The sequence below is a fragment of the Canis aureus genome, chromosome 13 (genome assembly GCF_053574225.1).
Source record: "Canis aureus isolate CA01 chromosome 13, VMU_Caureus_v.1.0, whole genome shotgun sequence".
Lineage (NCBI taxonomy): Eukaryota > Metazoa > Chordata > Mammalia > Carnivora > Canidae > Canis > Canis aureus.
The window spans coordinates 25,073,856-25,091,763 of NC_135623.1; the positions used below are offsets into that span (position 1 = coordinate 25,073,856).

The 17,908-nt window shown below is 43.8% G+C and overlaps 1 protein-coding gene and 1 long non-coding RNA gene across 11 annotated transcripts in view; one reads left to right on the forward strand and one right to left on the reverse strand.

Annotated features, from left to right (window-relative positions):
- Positions 1-2,955, forward strand: part of LOC144282194 (uncharacterized) — a 46,604-nt gene extending 43,649 nt beyond the window's left edge. Inside the window, exon 4 of the long non-coding RNA XR_013350533.1 lies at positions 2,941-2,955. This is a non-coding gene — a long non-coding RNA (uncharacterized LOC144282194). The remainder of the gene's footprint in view (positions 1-2,940) is intronic.
- Positions 1-17,778, reverse strand: part of CHD8 (chromodomain helicase DNA binding protein 8) — a 61,080-nt gene extending 43,302 nt beyond the window's left edge. For 5 of the 10 annotated variants that reach the window (XM_077845528.1, XM_077845527.1, XM_077845526.1 and 2 more), the window contains exon 1: positions 17,659-17,778. Coding sequence is in view for 1 of the 10 variants with exons in the window: in XM_077845530.1 (XP_077701656.1) it covers positions 16,690-16,810 (121 nt within the window). In the remaining 9 variants the exon portion in view is untranslated. Of the gene's footprint in view, positions 1-3,386; positions 3,489-16,689; positions 17,127-17,658 lie in introns of those variants that run through there. The other 5 variants (XM_077845530.1, XM_077845532.1, XM_077845525.1 and 2 more) reach the window with 5 other exon arrangements.
- Between the last annotated feature and the right edge of the window lie 130 nt (positions 17,779-17,908).

Below are 17,908 nucleotides of genomic sequence, written 5' to 3' on the forward strand. Positions count from 1 at the left end.
CTTCAGCTCAGGTCATGATCTCAGGGTCCTGGGATAGAGCCCCTGCATCAGGCTCCCTGCTCACTGGAGAGCCTGCTTCTCCCTCTTCCTCTACACTCCCCCCACTGCTGGTGTGCACATTCTCTCTCTCTCTCTCATGTGTGTGTGCTTTCTCAAACAAGTAAATAAAATCTTAAAAATAAAAAAACTACAATAAAAGTTTCCACTAACTAGAAATTTATGCTGATAATAGTTTATAACCTGCTTCTTCTTCTATGGGAGATTTTGTCCTTTCTACTTATTCCTTCCTCCAGAGCAGCCCGGTATCAGAGAGAAATCTCACCTCACATTTTTCATGGGAAAAACAATGTTAACAGTTTCTGAAATATTCACTTACTCCTATACACTCCAGTATTAGTTTTCAAAAGTAAATCAATCATTTAACTCCCTTCCCAATTTTTGGGCCAAATTTCTACTTCCTCGGTTCAGTCTGGATTTGTTTGTTTGTTTATTTCACAGAGAGAGGCAGAGACACAGGCAGAGGGAAAAGCAGGTTCCCTGCGGGGAGCCCTATGCGGGACTCGATCCCAGGACCTCGGGGTCACAACCCAAGCCAAAGGCAGACATTCAACCACTGAGCCACCCCAGTGCCGCTGGGCCTGATAATTTAAAAACATCACCAGTGACTTAATGCCACACCACCAAGTTTCACCACTTCTCAGTCCCCTCGCATCAACTCACCTCTACTGACCTAATTCATCCCGTACATATTCATTAATCCTAGTTGCCTGATTCTTCTCTAACTCCCATGTTTAAGTTGCCCTTGACTCTCAAAAGATGAAACCTTCTCCCATCATACACCTCTTTCTTTACCCCTACTTCTATTCTTACTTTGTGGGTCATCCTGGCTATATCAACAACTGGCCTATTCTACCAACTTCATCTATCCCATGAATTATCTTTCTATGGTTCAAATCCTGGTAGCAACACTAAATAGATGTTGAAGGGATGCCTGGTGGCTCAGTTACGTGTCTGCCTTCCGCTCAGGTCATGGGATAAAGGTCCTCAGGTCCTGGGATAAAGCCCCGTGTCCTGTCTGGCTCCCTGCTCAGAGGGAAATCTGTTTTTCTCTATCCCTCTGTCCCTCCCTCCCACTCTCCCTACCTCAACCCTAACCCCAACCCCATAATGCTCTCTTTCAAGTAAATAAAATGTTAATAAATGAATAAACGTTAAGCTTTCAAATACATGAAGCACCTAGAGATCCCTCAGTAAAACTGCTTAAAGAAGTCATACCATTGAACACCAATAAAAAATAAATTAAAAAAAAAAAAAAAAAAAGAAGTCATACCAGACTTTTCATATTGAGAATGAAAAGCCAGTCATAGTCCACCAGTGCCCCAAAGAGAAACACAAGTATATGCTCAAAAGGAAAGACAGTTTGATGACTGCACTTAATCATTCTCTATAATTTAAAACTAATGACAGAAACCTGGAGGGTTGGGAGCTGCAGAGAGATGAACCATACATGCCAGTTAAGGTTGGAATCCAAGGCCACCAATCCATAATGTCCATGTAACAAACCAGTTAATGCTAAACAAATACTTTATATAACAGCCTTTCATCTCACCTTCTTTTAAAGAGGAAACTACTCCGTATTCTTCTGCGGATTTACCACCTTTGATATACTTCCTTTTTTTAAAAAAAAGCAATCTATAGAATCCCAACTCTGTTTTTATTTTACCAGTCTCCTTTATCTTGCCCATTTCAACAACTTGTATGATCATAAAGGACTTTGTTTTCATGCTACTCTATACTTTTCATTGCAATGTTCCCATACCTTTCAACAGAATAGTGATTCTCAACTGAGAGATGAAAGGTATGTGTAGTTTGAAAGTACATACTCAGTGTCAAAATTCCACATATATCAAATGGAAAAGGAAGACACACCTCATTGTTTAGGTTATTTATATTCAATAAAACTAAACAAAATCTTCCTGCCAGTGAGGATCTGCAAAATACAAGTGGGGGCGGGGAGTGGAGAAGCATGCCTAGATTGGAAGGAAGGGTTATCAACACCTCGTATGATAAGATTTCTTATGGCTTCTCTAAAGGGAGTTTATTATAGTTTATTGTTTATGATGGACAAGAAACACTGCAACAGAGATTAGTCCAGCTGTCCAAAAGATGCAATTATATAAACTGAACTATAGACATCAATTTTCCAGACTTCTCTGTACTGCTCATCCTCTTAAAAGACAATGAACTAATGCCATATTGACAAATACTGACTCATTTGGTAATATGCACTTCTGAAAAGTACTACCCATGCCCACTTAACCTCTAACTGCTCAAAGATTCAGAAAAGAACTATTGTACTTCAAAGTATAAATCTTGTTATTGGAAACTGTATCCTTTCAAGAGGATCAGCTGAGACAGACATAAACACATGTTATTGAAACACAAGATGGGTAGAAGCTGTTTAATCTAAATGAGAAATCCCTTGAAAATAAAATAACAGAAGGCCTAAAATGAAAATCACCAACATAATTTTTAAAAAGAAGAATTTAAACACTGTGCCATGGAGAGACATTCCTAAGACCCAAAGAGTCCCAAATCTTATAAAGAAATGGGAAGCAGCCAAGGTGAATATAATCACAATTTAGGGTCAGCAAAAGATCAGGATGGAAAGACACAGACCTAAGAAATAGAGCTATTAACTAGGAGCTCCTCAAGAGATTTCCTCAAGATCAAGATCCTAGGCCATTTTCTCTATCTTCACCATTCTCACTGCCAAGTGTATGGCCACTGTTTCTGTTTCCCCAGTTACTGAAGGAGAAAGCACTCACGCCTCCATCAGGGGTACGGACATCTGGGGGCAAACATGGCTGGTAAAGTGAGCCTTTCTGAATAAACAGGGAAAGTAAAATAAGCAACTAACAAAGCTGTACGTATGTTTAGGGGGCAGACGGAAAACTACAGAAATTATGTCCTCACATGAAAGACCAGAAGGGGCAAGGTAAGGAAGTGAGGGGTTGACTGAGAGGGAGACGCTACTGGGGGTGGGGGTGGGAGTGTGGGTGGGGGTGGGGACGGGGACCCGGGTCCATTACCTGCTCACACTGCCGGGGTTGGTGCCAGGAAGGCCCATACAGCAGAGGGGCGGCGCTTCAGGCAACTGGCGCCCCCCAAACGGTAATGAGGTACATGCACTTGACGGAGGGAGCAAGTGGGGTGCCCTCCGGGGTAGGGATGGCCAAGACGGGAAGATGCGGGGGGAGGGGGGGTGTGGATGCCCGGGTGGGAGCAGTGTGAGGGCGGAAGCCACAGGCCGGAAGGCCCGACGAAAACCCGAAGGAGAAAAGGAGCAGTGCCTCGCCCCGGCGAGCCAAGAGAGGTGCCTTTACCTGCAGCGGCCGTGGGGGGCCGGTTCGCCCCTCTCGCTGTCTCTCCAGCACCAGTTCCCCCCTCCTCCTGCGCAGCCTAACTTGATGCTCCCTCCCGCCCCACACTCCCATTGGCAGCAATCCGCTGCCACTCAGCACAGGCGCAGGAACGCGGCACAGCGCAGAAGGCGGGACCACGGAAGGCCTCCCCTCCCCCGCCGCCGCGGGCTAGGTTGAGAGCGCACGGAGAGGCCTATCCGGTTTCTAGGGCCCAGGCGAAGCCTGCAGCTTGCTTGGAAAAAAGGGGCCTGGCCAGAGGCACAGCCTCCTGCTGCGGCAAAGTAGTCCTGGGGATTAAATTCCCCACCACCTACACTGTACTCTGCACACCGGAGCGTGTAAACCGGGAGGGACGGTTCCACACTGCCAACTCCGCCTCCAGTGGACCCCTACCTTCTACAGCCCGGTCTATCCCTCTCCTGTAGTAACTATACCGGATCCCACTCCTTATTAAGAGGGGACAAATCCTCCCTCCCTCATGGGAGTGGATCAACTTAGTTGCTGTTACATGGTTTACTCTAAACAGATAAGCACTTTCTGCCACAACCATAATGCTGGTTTGTAGTCTCAATATTCCAACCTCTGGGCAGCAGTATCACTTTCTAGAAAGTAATTCCAGGTGCCCTCTGGCAATTCCCAGACCCCTCCCCTCCAAAACACACATCCACTCCTCACCGGTAAACCTGATCTCTGACCCTCATCACATCACTTCTCTTGAAACTCAGCTTGTCTGACATATTAGCCAGTATCCACCTTGCAGTGCCACTTGAGACCACTCTAATTCCCAATGAAACCAGTCAACCCCCAAATGATGGTACCCAATCTTAAATCCATCAAAGTAAACGACTGCTAAAATCAGCTGCTTACCACTAGTTTCCCCTGAAATGTAACTAGCTTCAACACTGAAACCCTGTTTTCTATACTCTAGGACACAACTGAGGAAGGTCAACTTGGCCTTAGCTTTCCTATTTCTTAAGATTCTAGCTAGCATTATCACTATTGTTAGGAACACCAATACCACTCCTTTAAATTCCCATTCACTCAGACTCAAAAATTCAAAGGCATCTCCAAAACCTCCTCCTGAATCCACCATCCAATCATTTGCCAAATCCCATGGACTATCCCGAGATGTCACAGACAGATCCTGGAGTTGGCAAGGACTTTGACAATTATATCAAGTCAACCCTCTTGTACAGATGAGAAAAAACCGAGGCTTAAAGAGATGAATAATTCAACTATGAAATTAAAAAGAAAGTTAGGATTTGTATTTCTGACTCTGTTATTTCTGCTGCCACCTCTTTATTTATGCAGTTGCTTGTGAAAAAAAACAAACCCCAAAACTGATTCCTTCCCCTACAAATCCATTTGCTACCAGATTAACTTCCTAAAACACAGTGAGGTCAAATCAGTTTCCTCCTTAAAAACTTTCAAAAGTTCCCTGTTACTTAAGATACAAATCTTAAGACTACACCTTGCCTTTCCAGACTTATTTACCATTATCCTTCTACATACACACTTCTATGCTAGCCAAAAAACAAAGAAAAACCACCCCAACTTCCTATTGTCATATATTTTTCTCATAGCCTAGCTAATGCTACTGTCTTCAAATTACACTCCATCCTTACTTCATTTCTTTGCCTCATGAAAATCTTATCTACTAAGATCAACATCAACTGCCTCTTCATTTTGCTGAGCATATAATACACTAACTAATGTGGAAATATTCAAGAACCAAAAGTGAATAAGACATAATCTCTACCATATATATATATATATATATATATATATATGATGAGTTTGGAAAATACGGACTATGAAAATAATAACAATTGTAAACAATTATAATACAAGGTGGTAAGTGTGATGTAATAGGCAGGGGGCTATTACAGGAATACAGATAAAAGGGACTTACTTAGAAGGAAAAGGTTATAAAGGAAGTCACTTTTTAAAAGATGAGAGGAGTTAACTAAGGAAGGTAAAGTGGCCTACAAGAAAGGAGTCTTCAGGCAGCAGGAATAAGAAGAAAGTCAAAGCACAGCAATGGCAAGAAGCATGAGACACGAAGAGGAAACTCTAAGGAACTCTGCTGTTGAGTCTTGCCAAAGTGTAAATCACAAGAAGAAATTAGATAAGATTGGAAGGATAAGTGAAGGGCCAGGTTGTTCAAGGAAGGCCTTGAGTACCATGCTAAAGCATTTTCTGATAGGTGGATTAGGAGCCACTGAAACATAGAATGACATGATTAGAACTGTGTTTTGGTTAGCTAAGTCTGGCTATTGAGTGGAGAATACTTCTGGGAAATGAAGGGTCAGAGGACATAGAAGCAGATAGGAGGCTACTGTGGTAATCCAGAAAAGAGCTATATAGTAGAAATTTGATTGGTTTTTTTTTTTTTTTTTGCTCAGGAACCATAGCCCCTTTCCTATAGTGGGGAAACAGCTTAAGGGAGAAATCTCAATGGAAGGCTGGATCTCACCTCCCACTATAGGAGATGGAGATGTAGGAGATGGGAAATCAAGAGCACGGCCTGGAGGGAGCAGTTCCACCTCCTCTTCCTGGCAAAGACAGAGTACACACATGATCTAAAGTAGTTAAAGTGGACAGTCCTTCAAAGAAATGTGACTTTGCACAGGTAATGCAAACACCCAGAACCAACCAACAATACTCAGCAGTGGCAGACATTAGAGTTCTACTACAGCATCCTAAGTAGACTACTCAGTAGTATGACCTGGGACATGTTCTCTGTCTCTAAACTCTCTTTGTTTCAGATCATTTTCTATACCAGATTGTCTAGCATTTGTATTGATTTTGTGAGCCACAGTATCTTTCCAATAAATCCCCTTTCTGCTTAAGTTAGCCAAAAGATGATTTCTGTTGTTTGTAACCAAGAACCCTAACAAGGTGATTAGTGCCTGAATCATGGCAATGTGGGTCAAAAGGTAATGATAAGGAAGGGACAGGGACACCTGGGTGGCTCAGCGGTTGAGCATCTGCCTTCAGTTCAGGCAGCGATCCCATGGTCCCCAGATCGAGTCCCACATCAGGCTCCCTGCATGGAATCTGCTTCTCCCTCTGCCTATGTCTCTGCCTGCCTCTCTCTGTCTCTCATGAATAAATGGATAAAATCTTAAAAAAAAAAAACAAAAAAAAAAAAAAACAAAGGAAGGGACACAGCAAAGTAACACTTAGGGGATAAAAATGCCTGAAACCCAGAGTTTAGAGAGAAAGATGAGTTCAGCTATGCTGGGTCTGAGTTGCCCAAAGCAAGTTAAGTAGTGATATTTGATAGTTGACTGGATGTATTAATCTAAAAATTGGCTTGATGATACATATAGAATTCTCAGTTTTAACAACAGAGATTACCCTGGGAGTTCACAGAACAGATCAAGTATACAAAAAGCTGCACCAATACTGTTGGGGAGTCAACTGAAAATGTTGGGGTCTGTGAAGGATTGAAGAATCCATGACCATTCCAAAGAGAGTAGCTGCTAGTCAGCTCTAGTTTAGTGTTGCCATATGGAAATGCACATCCAAGGTTGAGCAAGAACTTCAGATTTTTCAAATGCCAGAAATAGAGTTTTATGTAAATCTAGGTTTTAAATGTAGACAACTAATTAAAAAAAATTTTTTTTGAACACTCTGCAGGCTAAACAAAACACTTAGCTGGAAACCCAAGTGTTGAGTTTTCTGATGTAGAGTGAGAAAGTTAAGGAGGAACTCAGGAGAACATCAGGATTTAAGAATCAGGGGTACCTGGCTGATTCAGTTGGGAGAGTGTGCAGCTCTTTGAGGGGTGGATGGAGAGAAAGAATCAAGCAGGCCCCACACCCAGCGCAGGGCCTGAGGTGGGGCTCAATCTCAAGACCCTGAGATCATGACCTGAACGGAAATCAAGAGTCTGATGCTTAACTGAGTGAACCACCCCAGGCACCCCAGAGCAAGCAATTCTTGATCTCGGGGTCATGAGTTCAAGCCCCACATTGGGAGTAGAGATTACTTTGATAAAACAAACAAACAAAAAGGATTGAAGAATCAGAATAAGAGGGGCACCAGGCTGGCTCAGTTGGTAGAGCAAGCAACTCTTGATCTCGGGGTTGTGAGTTCAAGCCCCAAGTTGGGCATGGAGCCTATCTAAAGGCGGGGGTGGGGAGGGTGGGGGGGGGGAAGCAGAGGGTGTAAAATAGATGATGGGGATTAAGAAGTATACTTGCAGCGATAAGCACCAGGTATCGTATAGAAGTGTTGAATCACTATATTGTACACTTGAGACTAATATTACACTGTATGCTAGCTAACTAAAAAACTTTAACAAGTCAAAAAAACCCAAAACCTACCTACATAAGTAGGTAGAGAAGGAAAAGCTAGAGAAGCAAGCAGTGCAATGTCACAGAGGAGAGAACTGCAGGGGGAAAGACTGACTGATTATATTGAAAAGCAAAAGTGTCTAACAGTATAATATATATTATATATATACTAATATATATTATAGTATAATATAATTTAAAATGTCCACTGGATGTAGTAATTGAAAGCTTTCTAATCTCTACTTTTTTTTTTTTTAAGATTTTTATTTATTTATTCATGAGAGACACAGAGAGAGGGACAGAGACACAGGCAGAGGGAGAGGCAGGTTCCCTGCAGGGGGCCGGATGCAGGCAGGACCTAACCCCGGACCCGGGGATCACGCCCTGAGCCAAAGGCTCAACCACTGAGCCACCCAGGCGCCCCTAATCTCTACTTCATCGTCAAGCCCAAAGTAGTTTCTTTTGAGCTTTCATGGCATTTTGTTAAGTACTCTTTTAGGGGAAGTATCTTTTACTTTATATTTTAGTTATACTTGTACATGAAGGTATACTGAACTTTGAAGTCAGAGGGGGTTCAAATTTCTGTCCCACCAAGTAAATTAACCTTTCTGAGTCTAGTGCATTCTTCTCTACAAAGGGGAATCAAGTTACAGGGCCATTAATGAAGATTAATGAAACAACACAGTATTTGGCATATAAACACTATGTCCTAGGAGATACGCAACAAATGTTGCTGGATAGATTGTTGGGAAAACAATTTGGTTTCGCCAGTGTCTCCATCTACCTACAAGATGCTAGTCAGCTTGAGAAGGGATCACCACTCAGATTAATGGCCTCTAAAATAATTTGTTAATTTCAGCAGGCTAATATCTATGTACTTGAGTGTGCACTCAGGCTCTCTTCCTCTATATTAAATCTAAGGCAAACAAGAATAACTACACTTTAGATTCTGAAGTTTGAACATTATGTTCAACTAACTGGGTTCAGTCAGCCTAAACCTACTATATGACTTAGATGTTCTAGGTCCCTAGTATGCAACCTTGAGTGATAAGAGACCCAAAGAAGGGTCACAAAGATTTTAGAAAAACCACTCCCACTCACTTTTTTTGGACTGCTTTCAGGACATCAGGATGACTTTTCTGGTTTTCCTTCTCCATCTCTGGCCACTTCTGCTTTGCTACCCCCTTCTCCTCTACCTACCAGCCTTTAATTGTTGAAGTTCACGAAGGTTTGATCCTAGGCCCTCTTTAATTCACATTCTACACTTTTTTTCAAGAATGTCTAATTTACATACATGGCCTCAACTATTACTATTTCTTTCAACAAATTATCTACATATTTATATCTCACAGCAAGAAGTCAGCCCTGAACTCCAGACCTTTACCTCTATTTGCTTACTCAATGGCTTTTCTTGGTAGTGAGTGTCTCTAGTCTCCGTGGCTGACCCACTTGTCCAACTCTCCCTATAACAGGCTTATTAAAAAAAAAAGAAAAAGAAAAAAGAAGATGTATTTATTTGAGAAGAGAAAGAGAACAAACGTTTTCTTGCAAGTTGGGGGAGGAGCCAAGAGAGAAGAAGAGTGAGAATCTCAAGGGGACTCAGCACTGAGCACAGAGCCTGACTCAGGGCTCAGGCTCAGGGCTTGATCTCATGACCTTGAGACCATGACCTGCAGTGGAATCAAGAGTCTGATGCTTAACTGACTGAGCCACCTGGGCACCCCTCTGTACAACGGACTTATTACCTCATGGAGGCTGATTCCTTGGTAGTCTTTCTGGTCTCCTTCATCACCACCACGCACACAAGGAGGGTAATCATTCTCCAGCATCTCCTATTCAGTCACAGCTGCAGAGACTAGAAAACCTCTTCCTCTCAACCCATATCCATTATCTTAAAATCCTACCTTTACCTTCTAAATATCTCTCAGAAGCATCCACTGCTGAGACGCCTGGGCGGAGGCGGGGGGGGGGCTCTGCAGTTGAGCCTCTGCCTTCGGCTCAGGTGATGATCCCAGGGTTCTAGGACTGAGTCCTGCATTGGGCTCCCTGCAGGGAGCCTGCTTCTCCCTCTGTCTGTGTCTCTCATGAATAAATAAAATATTTTGAAAAAATGCATCCACTTCTGTTTCTACTGCTATTCTGGATCAATTTACCATCTTCACTGTCCTGAAGTATTTCAAGTGCCTTGTAACTGGTTCCCCTCCATTTTGCCTATTTAACTTTCATATCTTGCCACATCATAATTTCAAAGAAAAGCATTCCCTGATGTTGCAGACAAAAAAAAAAAAAAAAAAAAAAAAACCAGCCAAATTTCCTGAGTATACGTTACATGCTAAGCACTCTTCTAAACAATGAAAATGCAGTAACATATTTAGTTCTATTAAGCCTGAAATAATTATTTTTTTTTACAGATAAGGAAACTGAGGCACCTAGAGATTAAGTTATTTGCCAAATATCCCACAGCTAGAGAAAAGTGGTGCCAGATTCAAATGTAAGCAGTGTGGCTTCAGAAGTCACTTTTTTTTTTTTTTTTTTTAAGATTTCACTTATTTATTTGACAGAGAGAGCGTGCACAAGCAGGGGGAACAGCAGGAGGAGAGGGAGAAGCAGACTCCTGTTGAGCAGGGAGCCTAATTTGGGGCTTGATCCCTCGGATTCTGACCTGAGTCGAAGGCAGATGTTTAACCATCTGAGCCACCCAGGCGCCCCCAGAAGTCACACTCTTAATCACCTTACTACACTATTATAAATTCCCCTGTAAAACCCGTAACTTCATTTTTGTAGTAGAGATTAAATAACTGCTTATATACTTAACTGTTTGATGTCCCCCCACCCTTAGAATGTATGTTCCACAAAGGCAAAAACTGTGTATGATTTCACTACAAATTCCCTTTGCTTATCAGGTGGTAATGGGCATTTAATGTACTTTTCTTGGAGGAGCGTATTTTCGACATCCGGCCAAAGGTGTGTGGGAGTGAGGCTGTGGAGAGGTAATGGGGAGGTTTCTGAGCAACAGCAAGGGCTTCTCTCAGACTGCAGAGATAGTAAACGGGCAGAGGCATGTTTCCTACTAGAAACATTCTTAAAAGGCATTATAAAATCATAAGGATTTTCACTTTTTAGAACCTGGGCTATCTGCAATATACATAAAAGACTATTTTCTATAGTGTGACTAATTACTTTTGAAAGTAATGAAATTTTAGTTATCTCTTTTAGGCTTAGAACCACAAAAAAACCTCAGTGGCGGTCAATTTAAAGCTGTGGCAAGAAACAAACAGATGGGGATCCTTGGGTGGCTCAGTGGTTTAGTGTCACCTTCAGCCCAGGGCCTGATCCCAGGGTCCTGGGATCGAGTCCCATGTCAGGCTCCCTGCATGGAGCCTGCTTCTCGCTCTGCCTCTGTCTCTGCCTCTCTCTCTCTCTCTCTCTCTCTCTCTCTCTCATGAATAAATAAATAAAATCTTAAAAAAAAAAAAAAAAAAAACAGATGACCTATACCTATATGACCCAAAAATAGGGCCTGGATTCATTTTCAAGTCAGCCTCATTGTAGACTTTTTTCCAGTAAAACTCTAGAGTTTTGGCCTAAGTATGAAGACATAAAATAAGAGCCTAATCTTTAAGGATCACTGCCCTCAGGCCAAGTTAGCTAGAAAAATTCTTTGCTGGCACATGGTCACCAAGGTAAAAATATTATTTTGGGTTCCAGCTGAGGAATATCTAACTGGATCACTACATGCACCTTGTATGATGCCACTTGTGGGCATCAGGCATAAGTAACAATATATATATACAAATTTCAGTAACAAAGTCCTCATGTCCTCCTTATGCTCCCCTGCCACAACACATTTTAAGTGGGCCAGGTATGCATACATTTGTTCAGCCTAAAAGAAAAACATAAAGACTTAATTATTTACGAGGTATTGTTTCATTGCAACATTTATGTTAAAAAAAAAAAAGTGTATGGGGCAGCCCGGGTGGCTTGGCGCTTTAGCGCTGCCTTCAGCCTTCAGCCCAGGATCTTGGGAGTCTCGGGATCGAGTCCCATATGAGACTCCCTGCATGGAGCCTGCTTCTCCCTTTGCCTGTGTCTCTGCCTTTCTCTCTCTCCGTGTCTCCCATGAATAAATAAATAAAATCTTAAAAAAAAAAAAAAAGGTTTCTCTCAAAGCAAAATCACTCCTTAGAGACTTGGCTGTACTGGGTCTACTAAGCAGAATGGTGGGATACTGAAATAGATGTAAAAGTTTCACAATTAGAATAGCAGGACTGCTGGGCAAGATGAAAAGACTCTGAGAAAGCAGTACAGCCCTTTAACCTTAAAACCATGGAACAGACTTCAACCAGCCCTGGTGTCTAAGGCAACATCCAGGTAATTCAATTAATCATTTTTTTTTTTGGGTTTGTAGGAATGAAGCCAGTGTCTATCTCATAGTACTCCATTTACTTCACGATGCCTGCTGTGGGAACATATAGGTCTCCAACTGACTAGCCTGCCCCTTGAGAGTTCACACGTCCAGATCCAACTGCCCAGACTTTTGACAACCATGAATTCCAGATCTGTAGATAGAAGTGACCATTACCTATACACATTTAGAGCCTCATGAAGAAGGTACCCTCCCTTCCACAGGAGGCATACCTGAAAAACAGGCAAAAGCATTACATTTTATAGGAGAACTGATGTGTAAATAAACAAAGAGCTGACTAATGTTCTCCACTCCCCAGACAAGGCGGAAAAAAAAAAAAAAAAAAAGAATAACTACTGACTGGAAGCAATGAAGAAAAAAACACTGAGTGAAAGGTCCACACTCATGAAACATGGTAGCCCTTGTTTAAAAATCCAAAAAAATCTTCTCTTTCAGTTTACTTAGGTCGATATTTGCTGTGTATCTGATTTCTGTAATAGAAAATGAAAACTGTATTCTATTAAGAAATTGTTATGATATGGGCTCTAAATAGGCAGCTAAATTACTGAAATCACTGGTTTCTTCTAGAACCAACCAAAATGAAATTCCCATGTTACTAATGGGACAATGTACCTCTGAATATGTCCCAAAGGAATAGTTCCTAAGGACATAGTGTATTCCCAAAGTAGGTAGGCAGTGGAAAAAAAATGAAAACAGGATATTCCAAAGGTTTCTATAATGACCATGAGAGACAATCTGAGAAACCTATAAAATTTTACAGCTCCTGAATGTCCTTCCTCTTGGATGAAATTAAGAATTCAGTTAATACATATCCTTTCTCAGAAAGATACTGACATAATTTTAGGAGAATTACAGACTCTCAAAACAAAAAGGTGTTATTACAGAATTACAAATTACTAGATAATATTGGGACATTACCAAAAGGATTATAACTATTACATTTAAGTTGCTGACATACAGGAGAGAAAAAAAACACAGTCCTATTATCACCTAGTAATTTCAGTAGTATGTCATTTAATTACTTTTTAACAATGAAATAAACACTAAGATACCAAATGAAATGAAGGCATACACAATAAATTTCTCTGGAAATGTACGGAGGGGATAATTCAGGGATGTCTCATTCTTTGTTTGTTTTTTTTAATTAATTAATTTCAGAGAGAGAGTGCACCTAAGCCAGTGGGGAAAGGGGTAGAAGGAGAGAATCCTCAAGCAAACTCCCTGCTGAGCACAGAGTCTGACTCTGGGCTCAATCTCACTACCCACGATCATGACCTGTGCTGAAACCAAGGTGCCCCAGGGATGTTCTATTCTTTCAATGATAAAGCCGATCTTTTCCTAATAATTATGCATAAGCATAAGTAATCTTTAAAATTTGGGGTTGTTTTTGGGACACCTGGGTGGCTCAGCAGTTGAGCGTCTGTCTTTGGCCTAGGGCATGATCCTGGGGTCCTGGAGTCTCCACACTGGGCTCCCTATAGGGAGCCTGCTTCTCCCTCTGCCTGTGTCTCTGCCTCTCTCTCTCTCTGTCTCTCATGAATAAATAAAATCTTTAAAAAAAAAAAAAAGATTATGAGTGAGTCTGATGTTCTGGAAACTCCTATCAAACAAACTAATGAGAATATACTTAGTCTGAATTTGTAGGGGTTAGATCGTCTAGATTCTCTACACCACTCTACTGCTTGGAATGTATTCCAATATATCCGTCCCTGCTGAAGACCAACATAAAGTAATTATCTATGCCAGTCTTTCTGTTTATGCCTGCTGGACTTTTTTTTATTATTATTATATCGTAATGACATACATTGGTGAGTAGAAATGAATTGCTTTATTTTTAAAAGTCTCCCGCTGCATTCTGAAGAATTAAGATATTTTAAAATTAGTCGAGGGACACCTGGGTGGCTCAGTGGTTGAGCGTTTGCCTTGGGCTCAGGGTGTGATCCTGGGGTCCGGGATCAAGTCCCGCATCGGGTTCCCTGCATAGAGCCTGCTTCTCCCTCTGCCTATGTGTCTGCCTCTCTCTCTCTCTGTCTCTCATGAATAAATAAATCTTTAAAAATAAATAAATAAATAAAATAAAATAAAATAAAATTAGTCGAAAAGAAACTGAATAAAAGGTACTGAATTATCAGTCTAAAAAAAAATTTTAAAGTTGACCATTTTGCTTCATGTGACAAACAACCGAGAGTCTAGTGAAGGATAGAAAGCAATGGATAATAAAAAGGGCAAGAGAAATGTTACCTACAGAACAGCTTCATGAGAAATCTCAGAGACTAACACACTTTGTAGTTTAAATTGAAAACATCCAGTAACTACAAAGAGACAGACTTATTTTGCCACACGAATACAATGAAAATCTTAAAGGCTATGTGAAATAGAGTGAGAAAACACACACAAAAAAGCTTAATTACAACTTGATTGTACAGTTGTACACACAAAACAAAACAGAACTTAAGGTAGGGAAAGGTCATCCAGGATAAAATTTAGAACGTAATAAATGATGAAATAAACCTTCAGGCAAAAGTAAATGGTTGATGCACCAGCTTTGTTACATAAAAATACAATTGTCACTTGAGTACCAGATACCAAAAGAACATATCATTAAAATTAGGGTCTCTTTGCATCTCTTAAAAAGCCTCAACAGGGGATCCCTGGGTAGCGCAGCAGTTTAGCGCCTGCCTTTGGCCCAGGGCGCGATCCTGGAGACCCGGGATCGAATCCCATGTCGGGCTCCTGGTGCATGGAGCCTGCTTCTCCCTCTGCCTATGTCTCTGCCTCTCTCTCTCTCTCTGTGACTATCATGAATAAAAAAATAAAATCTTAAAAAAAAAAAAAAAAAAAGCCTCAACAGGGGATCCCTGGGTGGCGCAGTGGTTTAGCACCTGCCTTTGGCCCGGGGCGTGATCCTGGAGACCCGGGATCAAATCCCACGTCGGGCTCCCGGTGCATGGAGCCTGCTTCTCCCTCTGCCTGTGTCTCTGCCTCTCTCTCTCTGTGACTATCATAAATAAATAAAAAATTAAAAAAAAAAAAAAAAAAAGCCTCAACAGGGATGCCTGGGTGGCTCAGCAGGTTGAGCATCTGCCTTTGGCTCAGGGGGTGATCCTGGACTCCCCAGATCAAGTCCCACTTTGGGCTCCCTGCACGGAGGCTGCTTCTCCCTCTGCCTGTATCTCTGCCTCATTCTCTGTGTCTCTCATGAGTAAATAAATAAAATCTTAAAAAAAAAGAAAAGAAAAAAAGAAGAAGCTTCAATTAGAAGCAAAAAAAAGCCCCAATAGTAGTGAATTAAAAACAAAAAGGGCACAAAATTGTAACAGGAGGATGAAAGGAAGACCACCAACTTTGTGAGGAAAAAGAATAAAAAATTAATTGAAAAAAATATATATAAAGTTAAGCCAAGAAAAATGAGAAATGATGCTATATTATTGAATCGACTGCTAATGGTAAAACAGTAAATACTAGGTCCGTCACAGTCGTGCAAGGCAGGTCATGCAAAGACCTGCAGATCCGGGACTTGCCCAAATGCAGGTTCAGAAGTGGAGTGACCCTTAGGGTTAAGGATGCGGGGCCAGAAAATATCTGAGTTGTTTATCCTCCAGGTATCAGGTCAATGCAGGCTCAGAAGACAGCTGGACTCTTGCAGGGCGGTGGACAAACAGTATCTTGGAAGCATTAACGATCATCTCTGTGTTCTACAAACGTTACGGTCCTTCCACAGATGATAATATCAAATCTCATTCTTTCAGTAAACAAGTGTAGTTCTCCGCACCCACACAGTAATCTTAAGTGGTAGTTTAGCTTAAAACAAAACAAAACAAAACAAAAAAAACTCCCCCTCGTCAAAAGAGATGGGTACAACAGTCTCTTTTAAAGACTGACTCGCCTCACCATCCTACCTTGACTACGGGGCAACTATCCTACCTGTCAGACCCCTCATATTAAGTGTCAAAGCTCTTTCCTCTTCTAACCAAACCCCTGCAATGGTGGTGACCGAGATTTCCCCACCCAGTCATCTGCTGGCGCTGCAGAGGCTATCCCAGAAAATACATCTACGTTTCCTGGCGATTCACAGCAACTCAAATTGCATTCCATTTCTAGCCTTTTCTATCCACGTCTAAATAAGTGGATTCTGTCAATTTGGGAACGGACAAAATCAAAAGGCCAGATGCACAGGTCGGACCACACCTGCGGGAGGTGTGAGTTGTGCAAGTACCCACATGCTATTCCATCGAATCCCTGCTCCGGTGTTACACCTTCCCCGGGGCCTGATGCACCGCACACGCCTACCCTCTCTTTGGCCCGCGGCCTTCCTCATGCCTTGCCCCTCTTGGTCTCCTTATACAGAATAATGTTTTCTTTAGGAACCCGTTTTAAAGGAGGTGGGATGAGTCCAAAACACCACGATTTTCTTGGAAGCCTGTTTGGTGAGCCCTACCAACGAAATTCCCGGGCAGAAGACGGTAGCTCATTAACTGACAGAGCCCTCCGGCGTCTCGAGGGTCCCGAACCGGACAGGCCAGGGAATCCCTACCTGAGCTGACAGGCCCGGAGCAACAGAGGAGAGCGATCGTGTGTGGATGCCGGTTGTGAGGGGAGGATGCAGGAGAGCCTGGCCGCGCTGGGGTCTGGAGCCCTGCGCCAGGACGCCTCATGGAGCTCCAGGTCTCCGACTCCTAGCTCCCTACGCTCAGTCGCTGGGAGAAACGGCCGACCCGCTGGACATGCATGCACCTGCCTTGCACTCCTCGGAAGACCTTCCTCCCTTCGCGACCGCTGCTTAAAGGCAAGAGCTGCTGCTGCTGCTGCTGCTGCTGCTGCTGCTGCTGAGGCTGCAATGGCTGGAAAATTCTCTGTGACACTAGACACAGGTAAACGAAGGGCCGGCATCCGCTCCGAGGCAGGGGGAGGGGTCTCCGGCCCGGGAAGAGTTTACATAACGCCAGGCCGGGCCCCGCGGGCTCTGCGGACCTGTCAACGGAGACGCGAGGCCTGAGCGGCCCTGTCGCCGCCGCCTCTCCACACGCACCCCCGCGGTGCTCGCACCCGGTAACCGGCAACGAAGGCGCCGGCCCGCCCCGAGCTTTCCGACCCACCTCCATCGTCGGAACAAAACCAACAAACAAGAGAGAGAGAGAGAAAAAAAAAAAAAAGAAAAAGAAAGAAACGAAAAAAAAAAAAAAAAAGCCACCACAACCACCCTGACCTCCCACTTCTGGGTCCAAAGCGCGGTGACCCGGGAGCCGGGGGGTCTCGTCGCCGCCGCCAGCGCGCACCACGCCCGGGACGCGCTGACAGGCCCCGGCGCCCCCCGGCCCCTCACAAAGAGAAGGGGGCGGCCCGGAGCAGCCCCCTGCGCCTGACCCCTCACGCCCCGGCGGCGCGGGGAGCGGGGAGCGCGGCGCGGGCGGGCCGGGGGCTCCCAGGGGCCCGCCCCGGGCGCCGCGGCCGCGCAGGGGCCCCCGGCGCAGCGCTGACGAGCCGGCGCGAGCAGGAGCCCTACCTGAGCCAGTCCTGCAGCGTCCCTGCCAGCCAGCGCTTCCCCTCACCGCGTCGGAGAACAAGGCGCCTTCCGGCGGAGCATGGCCAGCCCTCGCCTCAACCTAGCTTGCTGGCAGTCCGTACGCCGCAGGCCCCGCCCACCTCCGGGCCGCCTGCCAATGGCAGGGCCGGCCCCGCCCCCCAGCAAGGTAGTGTGAGCGCCATCCCGGAAGTCCCCGGAGGCGGGGAGGTCCTGCAGGGCCTAGAGGGGT